The sequence below is a fragment of the Sus scrofa genome, chromosome 1 (genome assembly GCF_054392235.1).
Source record: "Sus scrofa isolate SSC_HxYL_T2T_F1_AM1 chromosome 1, Sscrofa_HxYL_maternal_Yorkshire_Landrace_v2.0, whole genome shotgun sequence".
Taxonomy (NCBI): domain Eukaryota; kingdom Metazoa; phylum Chordata; class Mammalia; order Artiodactyla; family Suidae; genus Sus; species Sus scrofa.
In genome coordinates this window covers 146,287,357-146,312,904 of record NC_139383.1, presented here as the reverse complement: position 1 = coordinate 146,312,904, position 25,548 = coordinate 146,287,357, and the positions used below count along the sequence as shown (strand labels likewise).

The following is a 25,548-nucleotide window of genomic DNA, read 5'->3' as shown; positions in this document are numbered from 1 at the left end:
TTTTCTGTAGGAAAGAAAAAAAAAAAAGAATTCATCACTGTGGACTTCCTAGAGAAGTATATCTTGGCCTGCAGTTTATATTCATGGAAAATATGAAACCAGTCTTTATATTCTAAATAACTTTGAACTTCATTGAGATGCATTTGTAAATATTCCTATAAATGTACCCGGTTGTAGTAACATGTGGATCTGTATCTTGAGCTCAAAGTGTATTTAGGATTAAAGAAAATAGTTATATGATAAAAATTATTTATTGAGAATTGTGTGATACTTGGCCTTTGAGGTGTTTCCCAACCTCCCCCACCCCCACCCCCAACTGATCACTTTACATTTCTGGAAAAAGATCCTATTGTGGTGAGATGTTTCAGTTACTTTGAATGAGAGCAGCATGCAACTGGCTGTTAGGATTAATTTAAGCGTTAGAGTGAGCATGTTTGTTCTCAGGGATTAATTGACTCTGGCCACCTTTCATTCAACTTAATCTTTTCTTTGCCCCCTTTTTTTTTCAACAGCCTGACCACAGCCCCACCGAGCAAGATGATAGGACTCCTGGCAGACTCCAAGCCGTCTGGCCACCCCCGAAGACAAAAGACGCAGAAGAAAAAGTGGGATTGAAGTACACTGAAGCAGGTAACATCCAAAGAAGCCAGGTGCCCAGGGCTAATCTTCTGCCACAGTGGCTTTCAGTTCTGGACTCTGAAGTTGAGGTTTTTGTTTTTTTGATCGAATGTAATGCTGAAGCCTTTTCTTTTTGGTTTTGCTGTTAAAGTAAACCCTGGCACACTTATCATTAATGAGTCTCATAGAGATGAAAGGGGAGTGCAGTGCAATGAATGAGGGAAGAGGGTGTGTGTGTAAAGTAGGAGAACCTGTGGGAGACTAATGGAGAAGGTAGATTACAGACTGCCCAGGACGCAGGTGATTGGCCCTCATATCATGTTGTGTGAGCCAGCAGACTTGCTGGAAGAGGCAGAGATGGAATCTCCAGAGCTGTAATCTGATTTGTTCTTTGTCTGTGAGTCGTGCTTTTGAGCTGCAGGAACCTTGTGCAGAGTGAATGTACAGATCCTGTATCAGTTACTCTTTCACTTTTCTGAGACAAAGCTTTATTTAATGCATGGCCAATTTTAAAGCAATCTGACTCTCTGGAAACCTTCTCAGGAGCTTTGTTTGAATATATTTAAATAGAAAGTGAATCTAGATATTTTTACTCTTTTAAGTGAGGGGTTCACATGAAATTTAACAAAAAGAAAAAGGTGGAGTTCCCTGGTGGCACAGTGGGTTAAGCATCCAGTGCTGTCACTGATGTGGCGCGGGATCCATCCCTGGCCCGGGAACTTTTGTATGCCTCTGGCATAGCCAGATAAACAGAGAATGAGAAGCTGATGTATCTTAATTGTGTATATGTGTGTCTGCGTGTGTCTCTAATGAAACCCCTTTGACTTCTTCCTGAAAGCTAAAGATTACTTATTATAGGCTTATATTTTGCAGGTTGTCTTAGGCATGTGTGTAAATTATCAGTTGGTATGGTTATATGAAAATACTTCTTTCAGTTCCTATTGATTGATGACAAAAGTGGTTCAAAGTTTGTTTAGCAATACATAGTTTTGTTTTTTTTTTTTTAAGATGATAAAATTAAAATCAGTGATTGAGAACACTGATCAATCTCGCTTCTCCAGCTTGACTGCTTTGGCCTCCATTTGCACAATTGCTAGCTCCTGACTACCCCCAAGATACCCTCCACTTCATGATATTTTTTCCTGATGTGCTTGACTGACAGAATGAAAACCATCATAGCCTTGGTGAAAATGTAGACAGCCCTTTCAATCTTATTGCCTACATTTGATTTTTCTGGAATTTGACTGCCCGTGATTGCAGTATTGAACCACCTTCTGAGGTGTCTTTCCCATAATCTGGCCCTGTGGGAACAATGCAAAGTCAAAGTCCTGAAGTCTGCTTTTCATTCAAAACCTGGAATCCAGGAGTTCCGATTCCTAGTTTATCTTGGTGGGGCAGTCTTCCTTGTAAGGATGAGCATTTGCTGAATAGAGAAGGAAATGTCATAAATGGCTTTCAGTCTACTGCCGTTCATGTTTGGGAGCATTTATACCCTATGCAGTATTCCTTAGTCTTTGCTTCTGTCCTTTTCCATTTCCCAGAAGCTCAGAGGAATACTCTCATTACCTTTCAGTGTAATTACAGTGGAAGCCAGTGGCTTTGCCAGCCTCTTTTTGTCATAAAATGTGTGTTCTCAGAGGTATCCCAGGTCTTGAATGAGATGGGGGGAAAAAGAGGAGGAATTGATGAATAATGATGATGAATAATCATTCTCTTGGGTGGGTTCGAATGCTGGCTTTTGCCTGCAGAAGGCACTAGGTCCCCATCCACTTTCCACGGGTGACAAGTACTAGGGCTTACTCAGCATACTCCCAGGTCTGGTGCCCATTCTCTCGAGAGCCTTGTAGTGCTGTTTACTCTGCTGATGCACTTTGTGTGTGTGTTGGGGGGGATATCAAAAAAGATATCCTAGGCCTGCAGACAACTTATTTTTTTCCCATTACTAAGTACCAACATATGGTTGTCTTATTCATGGCTAATCTTGAGGAGGTTAACATTTTCCTTGTGATTTGCTCAACCTTTGTTGTGGAGAAATCTGGAGTCTTATAAGCATTTATAACTTTTACCACATTTTGTGGGTATTTCCATTTGTTTCCCCGCCCTTAGGGAAATAGATAAAAATTGCCACTTTATAGGGAGCACAGAGACAGAAAAATTAGATCTAAAATATTTCAAGGTGTTTTAAAGTGTTATGCTTTGAATATCTTCAGTGCTCTTTATTTTTCCTGTATAGTTCGTTAAATTAGTGAAATGGGAGATAAGACTCTAGCATCCATATTTCAAGTGCACTATTGGAGATGTCCACTGTTGACATTGAAGCCCAGTCCTTGGCAGAGCTGAGAAAGAGGTGGTGTTTTTCATCATGTGTCTCTCGCTGTCCTTGTGCTGCCCTCAGCTGCTTTGGACATGCCACTGCTTCTGTTTCTCTCTATTCAGAGTTTATCATTCGATGATCTTTCTCTGAGGGCTTAGGAGAGTACCTAATACTGTAAACTCACTTTTGGTCAAGGGTAAAAACAGTGAGCTGTTATAAGGAAAGCTGTCCCTTTAAATGATGGCTTCCGGAGTCCTCTTAGCCTTCTGAGGGTAGCTGACTGCTGTTGCTGGTGCTCCCTCTTAAGGATGCTCTCCTGCTGCTGCCAAAGCCAACAGCATCCTCTGTAGTTGCTAACACTGCAACTAATCAACTCCCATGGCATCTAAAGCCTTTGGCTCCCACTAGAGCCTCCAGTGCCGTTGTGATGACACTGTGTCCACAGTTAAGGCCACCGCCACTGCTAATCTGTGAGCTCTCGGAGTCTGGGTAATGTGCCGCTCCACAGAAGCACAAGCGCTTGCTAGAGCTGTCACTCAAGGGACTCGCACAGGTGCTGGAGTTGACCTCTGCCATGTTGGGAGGGACCCTAGTGTTAACACACTGCTGTGCTTGGGTTGTTCTACTCAAATGAAAAAGATTCACTTTCTCCCGTGTCCTGTGATGTCCTTTCAGACATTATTATCAATGCCATTCTGCTCTGTGTGGGGGATGCCTCACAGCAATTTTGAATGAAAAGAGCACCCTCCCCCAACCACATTCCTTGGAAGTGGGCTGGGGACAATGTGAGTGACAGACCCCATGTTCTCAGAATTGTCTCTCCTCTGCTTACTGGAGTTTGCTGTTGAAATAAGCTGGGATAGTCTAGCTTTGGGGGGGGGGATTTTTTTAGAGAGCCCCCACCTCCTTAAATGGTGAATCAATTCACGTTGAGTCCATGACACTTTCCTGTGCAGCAGACTAGAAATATCTGGATGGAGTAAACTTGATGACCTTGTGAAGCCTGGGGTTCAGTCCCAATCACAGCCGAGTGAAAAGGTGTGTTGTGAAACATTACGAGGGGAACCTAAAAGAAAAGTATCTAGCTTTAAATGTGATGTGGCAAAAGCAGTTTGTCTAATGAGAGCTAGAGAGCCAGCAGTCTCTTCTGTTTGTCCTCTCGTATGCTGCCCTGTACATGATAAGTTTACATAAGGGTTAATAATGTGTTCAGAGTCTTTAAAAAAAAAAAAAAAAAAAGACTGAAAATTATAAGGATCTTAGGTATCATAGAATAATTGAATCATAGTTAATATGGAGTTAAACTTTTATCTCCAACTTGAATGAAAAAATTTCTAAAATGTGTTTAAGTCACTTTTGTCCTTTTGCTTTATGAAGGATAAATGCACTTGCCTGAATTTCTTTTCTCTTTGGATAATTATATATACTATTGCTACAGCAGCCAGGGGCCTATCAGGACCTGAGTGAGGATGATTTGGTTGAGAATTGGTTAGAGACTATTTAAAGGTGGGAAAAGCAGCAGGAGATGAGGCAGCAATCTGGGGCTAGGCCTGGTGACATGTGCTTACAGCCCTAGACCTGAAGGGGCAGGGCCGGGAGAAGCTCCTGGGAAACCCAGAACTTCAGAGGGAAGCTGAGTGGTGTGGTGAGGGCCTCTGGATAGGAGTGTGGCCTTCAGTGGAAGGCGTATCCAGTCCATGGCGACCTGAAGGGGGAGGGAGCTGGGGAAATAACGCCCTGACTTTCTTCTCCTGCTCTCTGGTCTCCTGCCATCATCCCCTTGGTCAAACCCAAAGAGAAGTAGGAGGATGGGGAGTCACTTTTGGCCAGACAACAGGGGACAGAGAGGTAGGGGGTGGTGAGTGGATCTGGGAAGCAAATGGAAGATGCCCAGCACAGTTACGCTGCCAGCTGACTCCAAATGAAAGAACATTCTAAAGCCCATTGGCTGGTTGAAGAATTGCCGCACACATACCTTGTTACACCCGACCACACAGGGCTCTGCTACAAGGACATGAAGGAAACACCTATTTTTCATCCTGGGAGAGCATTGTGTTTTCTGCTCCAGTCGGCTCATAGAAGATTGGACCAGCCAATCTCAGGGGTCCTGTCCCTCAGTTTTTTTCTAGTGAGTGATGCTTAACATTCTGAGACTCCTTTTAAAACCTAATGATGATACAAAGCTATGAAAGAAGACACTGATGTTAATTTTGCATACACAGCATTTTAGATCCTCCTCCCATCAACCCCCCAGCATCTCCTGCCGCCTTCCCAGGTTTAGATGAAGAATCTTTGCTGCAAATGTTCAGCCTGGATCTGGGCTTCCTTTCCTGTTGCCTATTTTGTGTTATGACGGATGGCCTGAAACATCTGAGGTGACCTGGGGCTGTGAGCTAGCATATGGATGACCTTGCTGAGGGCAAGCACACTGTGACTTTTGTAGTAAAGAGAACCTAGCACCAGGTGTCATGGTTCTTGTGAGTAGGCAAGCTGTCCATGCATGTGGCATCTCTTGGGGCTTACTCATTAGCTGGTTATTAAAATTATGGAGCTGGAGCGAGTCCATCTGAATAATGAAGGTGAGCATGTGGATACCATACTGGCTCACCAGACACATCCACAGAAATTGACAGGATCGTTTCATGCTGCCTTTTGACTCATAAAAATAAACAAGAGGAATTTTAATGGCATCTTTAATGCTATTGAGGCTCGCTTAAGCAACGTAAAGCAAATAAAAATGCTCCTGGTTTGTGGGTTCTTGCGAAGTTCAGGTGGCGCTCATCACTGGCCCTGGTTTGTGTGATGCAGTGCCGGGTGCAGGTGCATTTGATTTTAGGAAAGGTGCCTGCGTGCATATTCTTAGTTTCATGGCTGTGTATTTCAGTAGTTTTGTTGTGTTTTAGAGAAAATAAAACAAGTGCTCAAATCCGCTTTGAGCCTTCTCTTGGGGAGATGAGGCTGAGGTTTGATATGCCAGATCCTATGCCACATTTTCACAAATACCTCCTTTCAGTACTTTTTTCCTCAAAATTTCTATCGAGGTGGCCCCATTTTTCTTCTCTCCCTCAAATCTTCATCAATGGCCAGTTGCCTTGTTGCTGTTCTCTGGATCCTCCACTAAGCAGCCACTCCATGTCCCAGTGTGGACACCCTCCCCTCACCGCACCCCCCTCGCCTTTCCACTTGCAGCCCATCCGGTTCCTTCCTCTTGGTTGGCTTTAGTGTGCTCAGGGCCGTCCACTAGCTCAGCAAAGAGGGCACACACTCCTCCAGAAAAAGCAACTGGGACATTGTAAATGCTTTCCTCTTTGGTAGGAAGAACAAATGACTGTATTTCTGAGAAGTAACTTATTGCAAAGTTTCAGTAACTAAACCCCTTTTTTTAAAAAAAAATTTAATTTTATTGGAGTGTAGATGATTTATAGTGTTGTATTAGTTTCAGGGGTACAGCAAAGTGGATCAGTCCTGCCTATAAATATATCCATTCTCTTTTTCCCCCCATATAGGTTATTGTAAACTATTGGGTAAATCTTCCTGGGCTATACAGTAGGTTCTCATTAATCATGTTTTATATAGTAGTGTGTATGTGTTATTCCTACCCTCCCAGTTCTTCTTGTGCCCCCACTGGTGGTTTCACCTATGGTAAACATAAGGTTGGTTTTGAAATCTGTAAGTTTATTTTTGTTTTTTAAATAAGTTCATTTATTTATTTATTTATTTATTTGTCGCACATGTGGCACATGGAAGTTCCCAGGCTAGGGGTACAATCAAAGCTGCAGCTGCTGGCCCACGCCAGAGCCACAGCAACATGGGATCTGAGCTGCGTCTGCAAGCCTATACCATAGCTGAAGGCAATGCCGGATCCTTAACCTACTGAGTGATGCCAGGGATTGAAGCCATAACCTCATGGTTCCTAGTTGGATTCGTTTCCACTGAACCATGACAGGAACTCCTCTGTTTTCATGACTTTTTAAAAAGGTTTTTATTGATACAGGCAATCAGGTATATATGGGCCAGAAGAGCAGTGGGAAAAGAGAAATGCTTCAACCTGAAACAAAACAAAACATGCCTAGGCTGACATAATGAGTCCAGAATTTAGCACCACATTTTTGAAAGCTTCTCCTTTTTTTTTTTTTCTTTTTTCTTTTTTCTTTTTAGAGCTGAAGTTGTGGCATATGGAAGTTCCCAGGCTAAGGGTCGGAGCTACAGCTGCTGGCCTATGCCACAGGCACAGCAACGCCAGACCCCAGCTACATCTGTGATCTACACCATGGCAATGCTGGATCCTGACCCACTGAGTGAGGCCAGGGAATTAGTATCCTCACGGATACTAGTTGGATTCGTTTCTGCTGTGCCACAATGGGAACTCCCTTGATAACTCCTTTTTGTTTCTAATTGTAAAGTCAATACTTGCTCAGTTTTAAAAACATTCAAATAAACCCGAAGAAAAAACAAAAAAACACAAAAAGTTTTTGTTGAAGTGTAACATACACATGGAAAATAGCTTGTATTACAGTGTTCATAAAAAATTAATCAGGGAGTTCCTGATCATCATGGCTCAGTGGAAACGAATGTGACGAGCATCCATGAAGATGTAGGTTTTTGATCCCCAGCCTGGCTCAGTGGGTTAAGGATCTGACGTTGCTGTGAGCTGTGGTGTAAGTCGAAGATGCAGCTCAGATTCCACATTGCTGTGTCTGTGGTGTAGGCCAGCAGCTACAGCTCTGATTTGACCCCTAGCCTGGGAACCTCCATATGCCTCAGGTTCAGACCTAAAAAGACATATATACATATATATGTATATATATGTAATTTAAAAAAATCTAAAAAAATATTAATTAATTGATCTAAGAAAGCAATGGAAAATTTCGTTTGAGCCACATTGAGGGTTTTGAGGGTCGTAATCTGGGGAGAGCCTCTCAGAAAGCTGTGAGAACTGTTCTTCCACATAGAGGTCAAAGCACAGTTACATAAGTTTTTGAGACATAGGGGTATATATTAAATGATGTATTATTGCCAGTTTACACAATCCAGATCTACATGTACAAAGGAAATAATGGGTAGTGGGTCATTGTGGCCCACAGAGGATTATGAAGAAAGGATATCTCCTAAGGAGTTATCTTGCTGATGCTGGGAGAATGTTGCTTTTTATGGTTGAGCAGGTATTTCTGTAGATGGGGAGGTTTGGTCAATGCATAATGTAGACACACAGTGTACAGTAGAGAAGAGAGAGGAGGCCAAAACTGAGAAAAATTTTTGTGTGTCAGATTTCTTTGACTTGCCTTAGAATGAGAATTTTTATTTCATCACACATATGTAGCTCTATGGATTATAACATACTCTTGAAAACAACGTGCAAATCAAGAAATAGTTCATTGTCTGTACCCAGGAAGCTCCTGTCTCATCTCCTTCCTATCATCAGTTTCCTTTTTCCTCCAAAGTAGCCACAATTCTGACATCTAACACTAGAGTAGTTTCAGCTGCTTTTGACCTTAATCTTTATAATAAGTGAGTTTTTAATTCCATGAACATAGTATGTAAATCTTTTCATAAATACTTATTTGCATGTGGCCTTTTCTCATTTCTCTGATCAGTTTTCTTTGTGAAGGTTTTAGTTGCCCTTAAATTTAAATCTATCCCTAAGTATTCTAAAATTTTGATGCAATTGTGTGTACGTTTTTAAAAATTCTATTTTCTGACCTTTTTGTTAGATAGAATCTCTCCCGCTCTCTCAGTAAAATAGTATTTGTACCTTATTGAAATACTTCCTTACTGATGAACCTTTTATTTACTTAGAATCTTTTACTGTTGCAAACAGTGCTGTCATGAAATTGTTGTATTGCTATTTTGTGCATACCCGTGAGTATTTTGATAAGACAGAAGCAGAATTGTGTGTTAGATTTCACACCCATTTTAACCACTGGTGGATACTGCACAGTTGCCCTCTCAAAATACTGAACCCATTAAAACAAGAATATCCATTACTCACACTTTACAAATACTTATTCATTTTCTGCCAAGCTAAGGTTAAAAATTGCACACTATTTTAAATCTGTATTTCTCTGCTACTAGCATAGTTGGACATCTTTTCATTTTATCGTCTCATGTGACTTGCTTGCTTATATTCTTTGCCTTTTTGTAAATTTAGTCATTAATCTCTATTCTTACTGATTTGAAAGGTGGTTTTTATATATCAAGGAAACCAGTCGTTTGTTGTATATATCACATTCTTTATCATAACATGTGTTTTTACCTTTTGTTGTCTTTCATTATATGGAAATTTTATGTTTTATGTCATATTTTTTCTGGAGTTGTTGTTATTAGTGTTAAGCCTTCCCTAACCTATAAACTTTTTTTTTTCTTTTTTTTTTTGTCTTTTTAGGGCCGCGCACATGGCCTATGGAGGTTCCCAGGCTAGGGATCCAAGCGGAGCTGTTGCTGTCAGCCTAGGCCAGAGCCACAGCAACACCAGATTCAAGCTGTGTCTGCGACCACAGCTCATGGCAACGCCGGATCCTTAACCCACTGTGCGAGGCCGGGGATCAAACCTGCAGCCTCATGGTTCTTAGTGGGATTCGTTTCTGCTGCGCCATGACAGGAACTCTCCTAACCTAGACTTAAATAATATGTATATTTTAACTAATATGCACATGTTTAGATTTTTATTCAGTCTAGAATTTGTTTCTGGGTGTGGCGTGCATTAGGATGTGTTAAGGGTGGCAGAGTGCTGTATGTAGGAGCTTAGGTTCTGGAATCTAAAGTCATGGAGACAAAGTTTAGGCTTTAGCAGTTACTGAAGCAAGTTAATTACCTTTTACCAGGCAAGTTACTGGGTAAGAATATTTCCTATTTATGTCTTAGATTCCTTATTTTTGTCAAAAAATGTTTTTAATAGTTGATGAAATAATGCATTTCAAGACCTTAGCATAGTGCCCGGCACATAGTGGAAGGAACATAATGTAAGCTACTGTTAGTTCTGTCTTTTCCAGATTGCTAACTCCTTACCCCAACATCATTTAATAAATACTTGGTTCTTACTCTGTAGATGTGGGGTGCCAACTCTCAGATACATAAATTCCTTTCTACAAGCTGATCCATTGATAGATTCCTTATTTTTTTATGTTTATGGATACCTTGTACCAATTTTATGTCTAGAGTTGATGGTAGTTTTAAAATTATTTAAATATCTGGCAGTTGAAAGCACCTTGATTCTTTTTTTTCCTTTGGGTAGTTGTTCACATAAACTCTTTGTATATGAACTTGAAAGTCAGTTTTATTAAGATCTGTGAAATGATCACATTGGAATTTTGACTGGAACTATATTAAATCATAGATCAAAATGAGAGGCCTGATAATACTGAATCTTTCCATCTGGGAACATAATTTATCTCTAGCTATTCAGGATTTCGTTTATGTTCTTCAATAAAGTTGTACAGTTTTCTTCTTATAGCTTGTGCACATTTAAATTAATTTTTGCATATTTGATTATCAATGGAATTCATTTCTCATTATGTTTTTAAATTGGTTTTTGTTGGCATGACAAAGCGATTTTCATGTTTCTTAATTCTGACTGGACACTCATGTGAGTCCTACTAGTTTTTCAGTTGAGAGCTTTGGAATTTTCTTTTTTTTAGTAGACAAATCATGGTAATTTGTATTTTTGTTATAAAATATACATAATATTTGTCATCTTAACCATTAACAGTTTTTACCAATTTATTCATTCAAACCATTTATTTACACTTTGTATTTGTAGATATAGCACACAATGATTTACATAATAGGTGAATAGGTGTTAACCATTTTTAAGTAGAGTTCAACAGTGTTAAGTATATTGTGTTGTGTTACAGATCTCCAGAACTTTTTTGTTTTGTACAACTGAAATTACACCCATTAAACAACTTTAGATCCTCTTCTCTCTCCAAACTCTGGCAGCCAGTATCCTATTTTCTACTTTTATGAATTTGACCATTCTAGATACCTCGTATAAGTGGAATCATAAAGTATTTGTCTTTTTGTTACTGGCCTACCTCATGTAACATAATGTCCTCAAGAATCATCCATGTAGCATATATCGGATTTTCCTTCCTTTTTAAATAATATTCCATTGCATGTCTATACTGCATTTTGTTTATCCGTTCATCCTCCAGTAGACACTTGGGTTGCTTCCACTTTTGGGCTATTGTGAAAATGGTGCTATGAGCATGGATGTACAAATATTTCCTTCAGACCTTGCTTTGAATTCCTTTGGGGGTATACTCATAAGTGGGATTGCTGGATCACTTAGTAATTTTATTTTTTTCTGTTTATTGAGGAACTGCCATGCTGTTTTCCATAGCTACTGTTTTACTGTACATTCCTAATAACAGTGCACAAGTTCTACTTTCTCCACCTTGTCAACACTTGTTATTTTCTCAGTTTTTTGTTGTGTATTATAGTGGCCAACCTGGAGTTGCCTCCTTGGAGCAGTGGGTTAAGAATCCAACTGCAGGGGTTTAGTCACTGTGGAGGCAGGTTTGATCCCCGGCCTGGTGCAGTAGGTAAATTAAAGAAACAACAAAAAACAGTGGGCAACCTAATCAGTGTGAGGTAGTATCTCTCTCATTGGATTTTGATTTCCATTTCTCTAATGATTGATGATGTTGAGTGTCTCTTCATGGCCTCTTGGCTACTTGTATATCTTCTTTGGAAAAATGTCCATTCAAACTCTTTGCCTGTTTAAAATCAGGTTTCTAACATCAGAAAATAAAACACAAATTGTTACCTTTTCTTCCTAGACTTTCTCTACTGCCTAGGACTTCCAAAACAGAGCTGGAAAAGTGATTAGTAGACATCCTTGTGTTATTCTTGACTTTATAGGCCTCCTTCTAGTGTTTTTCAGTTAAACATTATGTTGGTCAGAGGGTTTTTTCATCAATAACCTTTATCAAGTTGAGGAATGTTCTTTATACATCTGAGCCTCGAGGTACTGATATCACAAAAAATAGTTTTTGAGTTTAATGTGTGAAGGGTGTATTTATTGAAATGACCATGTGATTCATGTGATTTTCTTGAATCTGATTATCTACGAATTACGTTTTAGATTCATTAGTGTGGAACCATCTCTGCGTTAATTCAACATGATAAAATGCTGAATTTGAATTGTGGATTTTCTAGTCATTTTAAAGAAGGAAAAATCTTAGCCAAATATGATGAATTTTGTGAATTCAAGATCAGAGAAACTAAAGGAAACTATGGAGACATTTTCTGTATTTTAAGTAGTGGAGTATTTAGTGACTCCACAGTGAAGCAATGAATTTGTTAAAATGGAAATGACAACCAAATGGTTTTCAGACCTGCCCCTTGGGGTGTTCTCAGATGTTGTTTCTTTCCCTAGTGTTAAGATTCATCCTTCAGTGCACCACTGATCAAGATAAGTGGAAGTGAAGTTTGCAAAGCAGCTGCTATTGTGTATTGAGTTACATGGCACAGCTCTGATGACTTTTAGGGGGCTTTTCCTTGACTTTATTTAGAACACATATTCTATCTTGTGTTGTAATCTTGTAAGTTGCAGGTAAATATCAGTGACATCAAAGTCACTGTTGCTCTTAGATCATATCTACCTCTTATTTAGTAACACTAGCATGCTATTAGTGTTTAATTCATTGATTATTTTTTCCATTATTACAAATAATAATATATTCATGCATTCATTTAGCAAATATTTACTGAGCATCTACTATGTACTGGTAAGTTTGATAGGTACTTGAAATACAAAGATGAATCAGGCAAGATCCTTTCACTCAAGCAACATGGTTCTTCTATTTTATTGTTTTGGTGGCAGAACAGTAGGTAGGATGGCAGAGAGTAGCATAGGGGAAAGACAGGTAAAATATACACAAATAAATGCAATAAAATATTCCAGTTCTCTTAGGGAAGAATGTATAGCATATTGTAGAAACACAGAGGAAAAGTGTGATCACTCTATTTGGGGGAACTTGGACAGGCCTTCTGAGCAGACCTGGGAGATAGTAGGCTGGGTAAGTCAGGTAGAGGCAAGGTAGACCAAGCAGGTAGAGGAAAGGCAGAGCAGGGCTTGTTGGAAGAATAACAGGTAGTTTATTATGATTGAGAGATAAGAGGCAAGGGCGATGATATGTGAGGGTGTTATGCCTACAGACATGGAGAAGGCCAGGTCTTCAGAGGAGAAATAAATTACGTGGATCGGGGCCTTGGGCTGTAGAGAGTGGGGAGCACTGAAAGGTTTAGGGGAGTAACAGAACTAAATATGAGTGTTGTAAGACTGCTTTAGAGGTACTGAGGATGATTATGGATCTGGAAGGGAGGTGAGTGGCTACTGTGGGGAAGTAGGAAGAGTGGTCCTTGAAGTGATCCAGAGAACTGATGATAGAAGAAAATGATTTCTATTTCCTTGTGAACAGATACATTAAAAAAAAAAATTGTGATACTCAGTAATGGAATAAAGGGTTAATAGAAAACCAAGATACTCTTGGTTTCTTTTTAGGTGATGACTTAATGCCTCTTGCTAAGCCAGTTGCCAGGGCTATTAGAAGAAGAAAATAATTTGAATTTGAACTCATTTCTTTAACCAGCCTGGAATGAATGTGGGATGTAATAGTGATACAGTAATCTCTTTTATGTTTATGGATTACCCAATTCATGGATAAAATATGTGTTCAGCTCTAGGTCAGTTTACCTGAAACAAACTCACACAAAACCAGTTGTCTGAAACCAGTTTACCTAAATTAATATTCTCAACAACCAATTTCTGTCTTCAAAAGTAAGTCATTATGTTTGCAACACTCGGACACAATAACCCACTGCCATCCCACCAGGGACTCTCTGTGATGAGTCACTTTCTGAGGGCGTAAAATTGCTCCTTCCTAGCTGACAAAATCAATGCCACACCTTTACAACTTGGCAAACCATTTACCTGTGCTTCCTTATCTATTACATTCTACCCATCCTTCCCAGTTCCTGCATTGTGTCTTTTGACTCTCATCCTCTCTCGAGCGTCTCTGAATACCTTGGCTAACTAGTACTGTCATGATAGGTTTTCTGTTTGTTGAATTTATATTGAAATTTTACATCATTTAACGTTTTATATGTTTATTTTATGTCCCAATTTAGTCTCTTGGTCTTTAGTAGGGGTTGGAGGAAGCTTGTTATTTCAGATAGTCTGGAGAAAATCTATGAATCTGCTTTTTTCACAAGATGCACAGGTATTTTGGAAGTAGTGCTAGATTAATAGTCATCAAACTGGGAGATGCAGAAGGACCTTCCAAGGGATAAGTGAGGTGGAGACATAGATAGTTTTGAGCAAATTACCTTCCATGTTGTTAGCTTTTAAATTACTCTCTTTAATTTAAATTGACTTCCTACCCAACTTATAAAGGGAGTCTTGCTCTACCTTGTTTACTTCTTCTTTTTTTTTTTTTTTTTTTTTTAAAGAGCTGCACCGGTGTCATACCGAAGTCCCCAGGGTCAAATTGGAGCTACAGCTGCCAGCCTACACCACAGCCACAGCAATGCGGAATCCAGGCCTTACCTACACCACAGCTCATGGCAATACTGGACCCTTAACCCACTGAGTGAGGCCAGGGATGGAACCCGCATCCTCATGGATCCTGGTCGGTTTCATTAGCCACTGAGCCACAAAGAGAACTCCATTGCTCTAATTTGTTTAGACATAAAAACCTCCAGGGTGTCAAAGAAAGGATAATTCCAAATAATGGTATCTGGAAAGCCTTCTTTACTAAGATCACCAAAAAAATTGATCCTATCCATTCCTGTAAGAGATATATTTCAATTGAATATTATTTATTTGTTTGTTTATTCTCTTTAGGGCCACACCTGTGGCATGTCTTAAGTTCCCAGGGTAGGGGCTGAATCAGAGCTGTAGTCGCTGGCCTATGCCACAGCCACACCAGATCTTAGCTGTGTCCATGACCTACACCATAGTTCACAGCAACGCCAGATCCTTAACCTTCTGAGCAAAGCCAGGGATTGAACCCACATCTTCATGGATACTAGTTGGGTTTGTTTCTGCTAAGCCACATGGGAATGCCCCCAATTAAATTTTAATGTTTCATAATTAACACATTTCGGCGTATTTTCATAAGTTAGGTGCTAATAAAAAATTAACTCCACCCAGAAGTAAATCTAAAATTAATGGTGATCACATGAAATTTTAAAAACCAATTTTAGGAGTTCCTGTTGTGGCTCAGTGGATTAAGAATCCAGCATAGCATCCATGAGGACACGTATTTGATCCCTGGTCTTGCTCAGTGGGTAAAGGATCTGGCATTGGGGCAAGCTGCTGTGTAGGTCGCAGATGCAGCTTGGATCCTCTGTTGGCCATGGCTGTAGTACGCCTGCAGCTGCAGCTCTGTTTCAACCTCTAGCCCAGGAACTTTCATATGCTGCAGGTGTGGCTGTAAAAAAAATAAATAAAATCATTTTTACATGTGTATTCCCTGGAAATTATGAGAGGGTGACTAATAGACATTCAAGCATAAAACTATTGCTTTTGGATAAATTGTTTAAAAAAAATGAAATGTCTTAAAAAGGAAACGTGTAAAATTTCTGAACTGTAAAGCAGCTTATTCACAATCATCTCATTTTTATTTTTAAATTAAAATTAAAAAAAAATTTTTTTAATGCTGCACCCACAGCATATGAAAGGTCCCAGGCTAGGAATTGAAGCCAAGCCACAGCTGTGACCTATACCACAGCTGCAGCAATGCTGGATCCTTAACCTGCTGTGCCTCATCAAGGATTTAACCCACATTTTCCAGTGACCTGAGCTGCTGCATTCTTAACCTACCTTGCCACATCAGGAACTCACAGCCTTTTTATTTTTTATTTTTTGATTTGTTGCCTTTTTATTTTTTTCATAATTTTAATTTTTTTTCTATTATAGCTAGTTTACAGTTCTGTCAATTTTCCACTGCACAGCAAGGTGAGCCAGCCACACATACATGTATATACTCTTTTTTTCTCACATTGTCATGATCCATCACGAGTGACCAGACATAGTTCCCAGTGCTATACAGCAGGATTCTGTTGCTTATCCATTCCAAAGGCAATAGTTTGCATCTATTAACCCCGAATTCCCAGTCCATCCCACTCCCTCCCCCTCCCCCTTGGTAACCACAAGTCTATTCTCCATGTTCATGATTTTCTTTTCTTTGGAAAGGTTCATTTGTGCCATATATTAGATTCCAGATATAAGTGATATCATATGGTATTTGTCCTTCTCTTTCTGACTTACTTCACTTAGTATGAGAATCTCTAGTTCCATCCAAATGACATTATCTTGTTCTTTTTATGGCTGAGTAGTTCTCAGGCTGGGGTTCAAATCGGAGCTACATTTGCTGGCCTAGACCACAGCCACAGTAATGTGATATCTGAGCCATGTCTGCAACCTACACTGCAGCTCACAGCAATGCTGGATTCCTATCTCACTGATCAAGGCCAGGGATTGAACCTGCGTCCTCATGGCTATTAGTCAGATTTGTTTTCCGCTGTACTACAACGGGAACTCCTAGATTCCTTTTTAAGATGTGTGAGGAATATGTTATTTTTAGAAAAATTGTAATGGGTGCATGAGCAAAAGAGTTTGAAGAGCACTGTTCTAGTTTGTACTTAGAAGAAATCTTTATCAAAGTCATTGTGACCATGTTAAGCATGTAGTTCACTGGATCTGATCCAGGCATGGTAACATGTACGATAAGAGCAGGTGTTTATTTAGTTCTGTGTGCTGAAGCCATGTGTGCCAAAGCCAGTGAAGGTAGCAAATTCATTTCTTCAAAACGTGTCAATGCTGTTTATCTTTCCTGAGGGCGTGGCAAAACTCCTTTTCCTATGGCTTACTGCCTGGTTCTCAGTGGCTATACCAGAGCCTAAGGTTACAAAGGGCACACAGCCAGTTCCCTCAAGTGTGAGCGTGCTCAGGGAACTTGCTCCCCCACCTTTCCACTCCTGGTGCTGTGGAGTCAGCCCATCTTTATAGAGTCCCAGAGAAGCTTCTGGACTCTCTCCTCAACCTCCTTATACCTTCTTTCCCCTCCTCACCCAAACTCAGATCACCTGGAAGTTGTTTGAAGGAGAATGGGAGTCATTACCAGGAACAAAGAGATTCTGTCCTGTTTGCTATACCTGGGGGACCCTCCTGCTTCTGTGTCAGATCTGAGCTGATCTTCCTGAACTCTGAGCCTAATCTCTGGGAGGTTAGTGAGACCAGAATGTGGTTTCTGTCTTGCTTTATTTGTTTTCTTTTTTTAAAAAGTGGATCAGTGTCTTTATTATTTTTATTGAAATATAGTTGATTTACAATGCTGTGTTAATTTCAGGTGTACAGCAAAGTGATACACACATACATATATACATATATATATATCTCAATTTTTTTTTTCCAGATTACTTTCCCTATAAGGTTAAGATATTGTATATAGTTCCCTGTGCTATGCAGTAGGGCCTTGTTTATCTCTTATATATAGTAAAGTGTATCTGTTAATCCCAAACTCCTAATCCCCCCACTCCCCCATTTTCCCTTTGGGAACTACAAATTTATGTCTGTGAGTCTGTTTGTTTTGTGAGTTCATTTGTATCAATGTTTTACTGGATTCCACATATAGGTGATATCATATGGTATTTATCTTGCTCTGGCTGATTTACTTCACTTAGTATGATAATTTCTAGGTCCATCCACATTGCTGCAAGTGGCAGTATTTCATTATTTTTTTTATGGCTGAGTAATATTGCCTTGTATATATGTACCACATCTTTATCCATTCCTCCGTTGATGGACATTTTGTTGGTTTGCATGTCTTGGCTATTATGAATAGTGCTGCAGTGAATATTGGGATGCATTATCTTTTTGAATTTTGGTTTTCTTCAGGTAGATGCCCAGGAGTGGGATTACTGGATCATACAATAGTTCCATTTTTAGTTTTTAAAGGAACCTCCATACTGTTCTCCACAGTGATTGTACCAATTTACATTCCCACACCCTCTCCAGCATTTATTCTATATAGACTTTTGGTTGTTGTTGTTCTTTTTGTCCTTTTAGGGCCGTACTCACGGCATATGGAGGTTCCCAGGCTAGGGATCTAATCGGAACTGTAGCCACTGGCCTACACCACAGCCACAGCAACACCAGGTCCGAGCCACATCTGCAACCTACACCACAGCTCACAGCAATGCCACATCCTTAACCCACTAAGCAGGGCCAGGGATCGAACCTGCAACCTCACGGTTCCTAGTTGGATTTGTTTCTGCTGTGCCACGACGGGAACTCCTATATAGACTTTTTGATGGTGGCCATTCTGAGCAATGTGAGGTGATAGCTCATTGTAGTAGTTTTGATTTGCATTTCTTTAATAGTTAGTGATGTTGAGTATCTTTTAATGTGCCTGTTGGCTATCTGTATTTTCTTTGGAGAAATGTTTATTTAGGTCTTCTGCCCATTTTTTTGATTGGGTTGTTGGGTTTTTTGATATTGAGCTATATGTGGTGTTTATACATTTTGGAAATTAACCTCTTGTTGTCACATTGTTTACAAGTATTTTCTTCCAGTCCATAGTTTGTCTATTTATTTTATGATTTCTTTTGCTATGAAAAAGCATTTAAGTTTAATTAGGTCCCATTTAAAAATTTTTGCTTTTATTTTCATTACTCTAGAGGATGGCTCTAAAAAGTACTTCTCCGATTTATGTCAAAGACTGCCTATGTTTTCTTCCAGGCATTTTATAGTATTTGGTATTGCATATAGATCTTTAATCCATTTTGTGTTTATTTTTGTATTTGGTAAAGAATTTCATTCTTTTACATGTAGCTGTCCAATTTTCCCAGCACCATTTATTGAAGAGACTGTCTTTTCTCGATTGTGTCTTCTTGCCTCCTTTGTCATAGATTAATTGACCATAAATGTGTGGATATTTCTGGACTTTCCATCCTGTTCTATGTCTGCTTTTGTGCCAGTACCATGCTGTTTTGATGACTGTAGCTTGGTAGTGCTGTCTGAAGACAGGGATAGTGATTCCTCAGCTCTGTTCTTTCTCAGATTGTTTCGGCTATTTGGGGTCTTTCATTTTATTTATTTATTTATTTGTCTTTTGGAGGCTGCACCCATGGCATATGGAGGTCCCCAGGCTACGGGTTTAACTGGAGCTGTAGCCTCTGGCCTACACCACAGCCACAGCAATGCCAGATCCGAGCTGCATCTGTGACCTACACCACAGCTCATGGCAACGCCAGATCCTTAACCCACTGAGTAGGGCCAGGGATTGAACCCGCAACCTCATGGTTTCTAGTCAGATTCATTTCCACTGCACCACGATGGGAACTCCTGGGGTCTTTCATTTTAATAAGGATCAGAAATAAGTTGATACAGAGTTCAAAGTCATTTTAAAAAAAGGATTCGAATGGTTACAACCCTGATAAAGATATATTGGGCAAAGAATAGAATGAAGTGCAGCAAAATGCTAATAGTGTTGGCTTGAGTGGATTTCTCTGTCTCCTAAATTCCAGTTATTAAATATAAGCATACTTATATAGCTTTTACAATTTAGAACTCTGTTCTAAATTATCCTTTCTGAGAGATAGGAAACCAGACACTCATAAAGGGCACAAGTAGATACTCTGCCACTTATAATACAAAAGGGTGTTTCCATTTCTTAGAGATAATAACTAATAATGAATCTGCCTTGTACATTTGCCAAGCCCTGTGGAAATGAACTAAATGCCATACATGGATTAAATAACTATAATCCTTAGTATAATGCTATGAGTAGATAATTAATCTTTGTTTACTGAAGAGGATATGACAGCTTAGAAAAGCTTATATACTTTTCTTGGGCTTTACAAAGATAGTAAAGAGAGAAGCCAATATTTGAACCTTGATATTTGGCTCCAGAACCACTCTTTTGCACCATTAAGCTGACAGACATGTCAGCTCACACCATCCTCTCTCCTTTCTCAGTAAATATAAGGGCATTTCTAAGAACTGAAATGAGGATTCATTTTAGAATGACTGGAAAGAAATATTGGATATGGAGTAATTAATGGATAAAATCTTATAATGTGTGCTTATTTGGAATTGTGTGTAGAGTAAGAGTTTGCATAATAGACACTGAACAGTAATTATTTGAAATGCATCACTTATTTAAGTAGTATTGCCTGAGCACCTTCTACATGCCAGAACTTGTTTGAGGCATTTGAATACATCAGTGAATCAAGACAGAAAAAAGTTCCAGCCTTCCAGCAGCTTGTGTTCTAAGAGAGTAAGGGAGCATGAGAGTGGTGAATAGAGATAATAAATAAAGAAATCGATAGTGATAAATGCTATGGAAAAGAAAAGCTAGGTAAGAGGCATTGGGATTGCAGTGAAAGTGTTGGTTACAGTTTTAAATAGGGTGACATTTGAGCAAAGAAATAAAAGAGAAGGAGATAAGGTAATACAGGGGAAAGGAACAGACAGTGCAAAGACTCTGAGTACAGAATGGGTATACTGTGTTCTGGGTGACTGCACCCCTAAAGCAGTTAGCCAGAAAAGGATATTTGAGAAGAAATGTACTGAGAGGTTCTTAACCCGAAGTCTAAGGACCTTGAAGGAGTCCAGGGATAGAATTCAGGGATTTGTTAATTTGGGTGGAAAAAAATATTTCACTTTTTTTCTTTCTTTCTTTTTTTTTTAACAATAACATCTAACTGAAATTTAACATTTTTTTCAGCAGACTGAGAACCTAGATAACTTAGTAGAACTGATGACTAGTCAGCGGTGAAAGTCATAGATATTATCACATCACATGAGCATTGTTGCCGTTATCTTAAAATATGGTTATATTCATCTCCACAACACACCAAAGTTTTGTTAGTAATTAGATTTGCCACTAGATCCTGTTATTTAATGCATTAATAAAGGAGTACATGTGTTATGGTATCACAACTAAAATTAAAACTAAGTTGGTTTCCTCTATAATCTATCATACTTCATTTTATACCCCTAACAGTATTATTCTGAGGAGGGAATCTGTTGACATCGCCAGCTGCCAGAGGGGTCCGTGGCACAAAAAAGGTGAAGGGACCTCTGATGGGGAGCCTTGTAGGCTGGTGTGGGTTCTTGTTTGATGTTGTTGGCCTTTGTGTGGAGAGTTAAGTGGGAGCTGTGAGAGAATTTTGAGCAGAGGCTTGTCACAGTTTTCTTTGTGTCTGGAAAAGCCCATTGTGGCTTCTGTGTTGAGTTAGGGAGGGTGGGGAGGGGTGTGTGTGTTGGGGGCTGCTGGTGGACCCCCATTACAATTCTTAGATTATTATGGTGATCCAGGCAAGAGATTATACTTACTCTGAGAATGATGGCTTTGACTGTGGTTTTAGCAAAGGTGGCAGTAAAAAGGAATCAGATTCTGGATTTGTTTTGGAGGCAGATCCATTGGAATTTCCTGGTAGATTGGATTGCGGGGGTTGGGGGGTGGCATTAGAGGTGGTGGAAGAGTTTTTGCCTTGAGCCATTGGAGGATGGAACTGCCATATATAGAGGAGGAGACTGGGTGGTTGGGGGAAGATCAGGCATTATTTCTGATAATTGAAGCTTTAAGTGTCAATCTGACAAGCACAAGGATGTGTTAGCGGGTATTTAGATATTAACTGTATGAGTGTGGAGTGGGTGGGGGGCGAGGGCTTCTGAGCTATAGATAAATATTGGGGAGTCATTTGCACATGTAAAAGTTAATATTTAAAAGTCAGACTGGTGAGATGCTGAGTGTGGATGGAAAGGGAGAGCCAGGAGTGAGTGACTCTGGGAAACTCCAGCAGCAAGAGATTGAGGTCAGAGGAGGAATCAGCAAAGTAAACCGAGGATGTCCAGGAAGGTAGCAGGGAAGCCACAAGATTATGGAGTTCTGGATGCTAAGTTAAAAAGGAGCATCCAGGAGGGAGAGAATAGCCAGACTGTAGGGCAGGAAAAGTAAGGGCTGAGACTTGCCATTGAATTTAGAAGTATAGAGGAGGAGGTTGGGGCAAAAGTCTACTTCAGAGTGGCTTTAAGAGAGAATGGCATAATATTGGAAGTCCTAGCCACAACAATCAGACAAACAAAAGAAATAAAGGCGTCCAAATAGGAGGAGAGGAGGTAAAACTGTCACTGTATGCAGATGACATGATACTATATAGAGAAAACCCTAAAGACTCCACACAAAAACTACTCGAACTGATCAGTGAATTCAGCAAAGTAGCAGGATACAAGACTAACATTCAAAAATTGGTTGCATTTCTTTGTATTAACAATGAAATATTAGAAAAGGAATATAAAAATACAATACCTTTTAAAATTGCACCTCCAAAAATTAAATACCTAGGAATAAACCTGACCAAGGCGGTGAAATATTTATATGCTGAGAACTATAAGACATTAATCAAGGAAAATGAGGAGGAGTCAAAGAAATGGAAAGATATTCCATGCTCCTGGGTTGGAAGAATTAATATCATAAAAATGGCCATACTACCCAAAGCAATCTACAGATTCAGTGCAATCCCAATCAAATCATCTATGACATTTTTCACAGAACTGCAAAACAAAAACAGTCCAAAAATATATATGGAACCACAAAAGACCCAGAATTGCCAAAGTAATCCTGAGGCGCAAAAATCAAGCAGGAGGCATAACTCTCCCAGACCTCACACAATATTACAAAGCTGCAGTAATCAAGACAGTGTGGTACTGGTACCAAAACAGACATACAGACCAATGGAACAGAATAGAGAACCCAGAAATAAACCCTGAAACCTATGGTCAATTAGTCTTCAACAAAGGAGGCAAGAATATAAAATGGGAAAAAGACAGTCTCTTCAGGAAGTGGTGCTGGGAAAAAAGGACAGCTGCATGTAAATCAGTGAAACTGGAACACACCCTCACAAACATGCATAAAAGTAAACTCAAAATGGCTTAAAGACTTAAATGTAAGACAAGACACCATCAAACTCCTAGAAGAGAACATAGGCAAAACATTCCCTGACATCAACCATAAAAATGTTTTCTCAGGTCATTCTCCCAAGGCAACAGAAATAAAAGCAAAAATAAACCAATGGGACTTAATCAAACTGGCAAGCTTTTGCACAGCAAAGGACGTCATTAAAAAAACCCAAAAAGGCAATCTATGGAATGGGAGAAAATAGTTTCAAACAATGCAACTGACAAGGGCTTAATCTCTAAAATATACAAACAACTTACGCAAATCAACAGCAAAAAAACCAACACCTTTGAAAAATGGGCAAAAGACCTGAATAGACATTTCTCTAAAGAAAATATACAGATGGCCAACAGGCATGTGAAAAAATTCTTAGCATCACTAATTATTAAAGAAATGCAAATAAAACTACAGTGAGGTACTACCTCATACCTGTTGGAGTGGCCATCATGAATAAGTCCACAAATAACAAATGCTGAAGAGGGTGTGGAGAAAAGGGAACCCTCCTATGCTGTTGGTGAGAATGTAATTTGGTACAACCACTATGGAAAATAGTATGGAGGTGCCTCAGAAAACTAAATATAGAACTATCATATGATCCAGCAGTCCCACTCTTGGGTATATGTCCAGATAAAACTTTGCTTAAGAAAGACACATACACCCATATGTTCATTGCAGCATTATTCACAATAGCCAAGACATGGAAACAACCTAAATGTCCATCAACAGATGAATGGATTAAGAGGATGTGGTATAAATACACAAAGGAATACTACTCAGCCATAAAAAAAGAACAAAATAATGCCATTTGCAGCAACATGGATGGAACTAGAGACTCTCATACTAAGTGAAGTCAGAAAAGGCAAATACCGCCGTATGATACCACTTATATCTGGAATCATGTACAGCACAAATGAACCTTTCCAAAGAAGAAAAAATCATGGACATGGAGAACAGACTTGTGGTTGCCAAGGGGGAAGGGGAGGTAGTGGGTTAATAAACGCACACTATTGCATTTGGAGTGGATAAGCAGTGAAATCCTGCTGTATAGCCCAGGGAAATATATCTAGTCACTTGTGATGGAACATGATTGAGGATAATGTGAGAAAAAGAATATATATGTGTGTATGACTGCATCACCTTGTTGTACAGTAGAAATTGACAGAACAGTGTAAATTAACTATAATGGAAAAAAATTAAAATCTTAAAAGAGAATGGCAATTAGAGACTGCACAACTTTTGTGAGAAATTTTTGTGGTGAAAGAACATAATTAGGGTATTGGTTGGGCAAGTGGTATCAAAAGAGATTTCATTTTTTTTTTTTAATGGCTGCACTTTTAGCATATGAAAGTTCCTGGGGTAGGGTTTGAATTGGAGCTGCAGCTGCCGGCCTACACCACAACCACACTGGATCTGAGCCATATCTGCTACCTACATTGCAGCTCATGGCACTGCTGGACCATTAACCCAGTGAGTGAGGCCAGGGATCAAATTCACCTCCTCACAGAGACTATCTTGGGTCCTTAATTCACTGAGCCACAATGGGAACTTGATATTTTTATTTTAATTCAAAAGACATAATTGCTCTTTCATATTGCCAGAGAGAAGATAGAAGGGGGACATTTGATGTAGGAAGAAGGAAGACTTGCTGCGATGAGCTTTTTAAGAAAATGACTAGGATAGAGATCTCATTACTACCAGAGGGGTTGGCTTTGGTGGGAGTGTGAAAAGTCATCTCTCGTAACAGATCTAAGGGCAGAATGTGTGGGTATCAACATTGGAGGGTGAGAGGATGCAGAAGTTCTCCTGGTTGCTTCAGTTTTTCAGTGAAGTGGGAAGTAAAGTTAACAGTGAAGAGTGAAAATGCAATAATAATAGTAACAGCTAACAATATACATTATACACCTATTTGCTAGGCATTGCTCAGAGTACTCTACAAATATTAATTCATCTCTACACCAACCTTGTGAGGTAGGAATCATCATTATTCTTATTTAAGGATGAGAAGACAGACGCAGAAGGAGTGAAATAACCCAGATCCCAACACTTATAAGTGGCAGAGCTAGAATTTAGACCAGACCTCCTGGGTCCAAAGTCTGCCCTCTAAGTCACATTGATGCCCTACAGCCACATTGACCATCTCAAAGATGGTACCCCTTTTACTTTCTCATTCAGTGATCCTAATTGTCTTCCTAAATGCACTTCTGTCCTGTCTATCTCTAAGGACTAGAGAGACTAAAGTAAATGGCTTAGCCTAATGCCTGGTTCATAGAGGACAGTCACTAAGTGTTCATAGTAGCTGGTTCTAGCAGCAGTCCATTTTTGTTGTCGATGATGTTAATGCTTCATGATTCCACTTACTGATTTTTAGACAACTTTGGGTTGATTTGAAAATGCTTTCCAAGTAAAGGGACAAAAATAGTATCTTATGTTTGATTATTTATTTCTTTGATTACCAGCAAAGTTGAACATTTGTTCCTATGTTTATATGACATGGAAACAGTGACTCCGACTTTGTATTTCTGTGACATCTGTTGCCACAGTAACCGAGGCAGTGAGCTGTAAAGGGAATGCGTGCATCCACGAGCCTGGCCTCCATTACTGGCTAAGAGCCGCAGGGGCTGGAGCCAGGCGGAAGCTGTAGGAGCT

At 39.6% G+C, this 25,548-nt stretch overlaps 1 protein-coding gene across 17 annotated transcripts in view; it reads left to right on the top strand.

Moving 5' to 3' along the window:
• The window catches only part of FMN1 (formin 1), a 467,182-nt gene that overhangs the window by 157,260 nt on the left and 284,374 nt on the right, over window positions 1-25,548 (top strand). For 13 of the 17 annotated variants that reach the window (XR_014814775.1, XM_084975416.1, XM_084975406.1 and 10 more), the window contains one exon: window positions 513-630. The exons of 2 other annotated variants lie outside the window; for them this stretch is intronic. Coding sequence is in view for 14 of the 15 variants with exons in the window: in XM_084975416.1 (XP_084831542.1) it covers window positions 513-630 (118 nt within the window). In the remaining variant the exon portion in view is untranslated. Of the gene's footprint in view, window positions 1-512; window positions 631-14,383; window positions 15,405-17,018; window positions 17,164-25,548 lie in introns of those variants that run through there. 2 more of the 17 variants (XM_084975483.1, XM_084975492.1) reach the window with 2 other exon arrangements.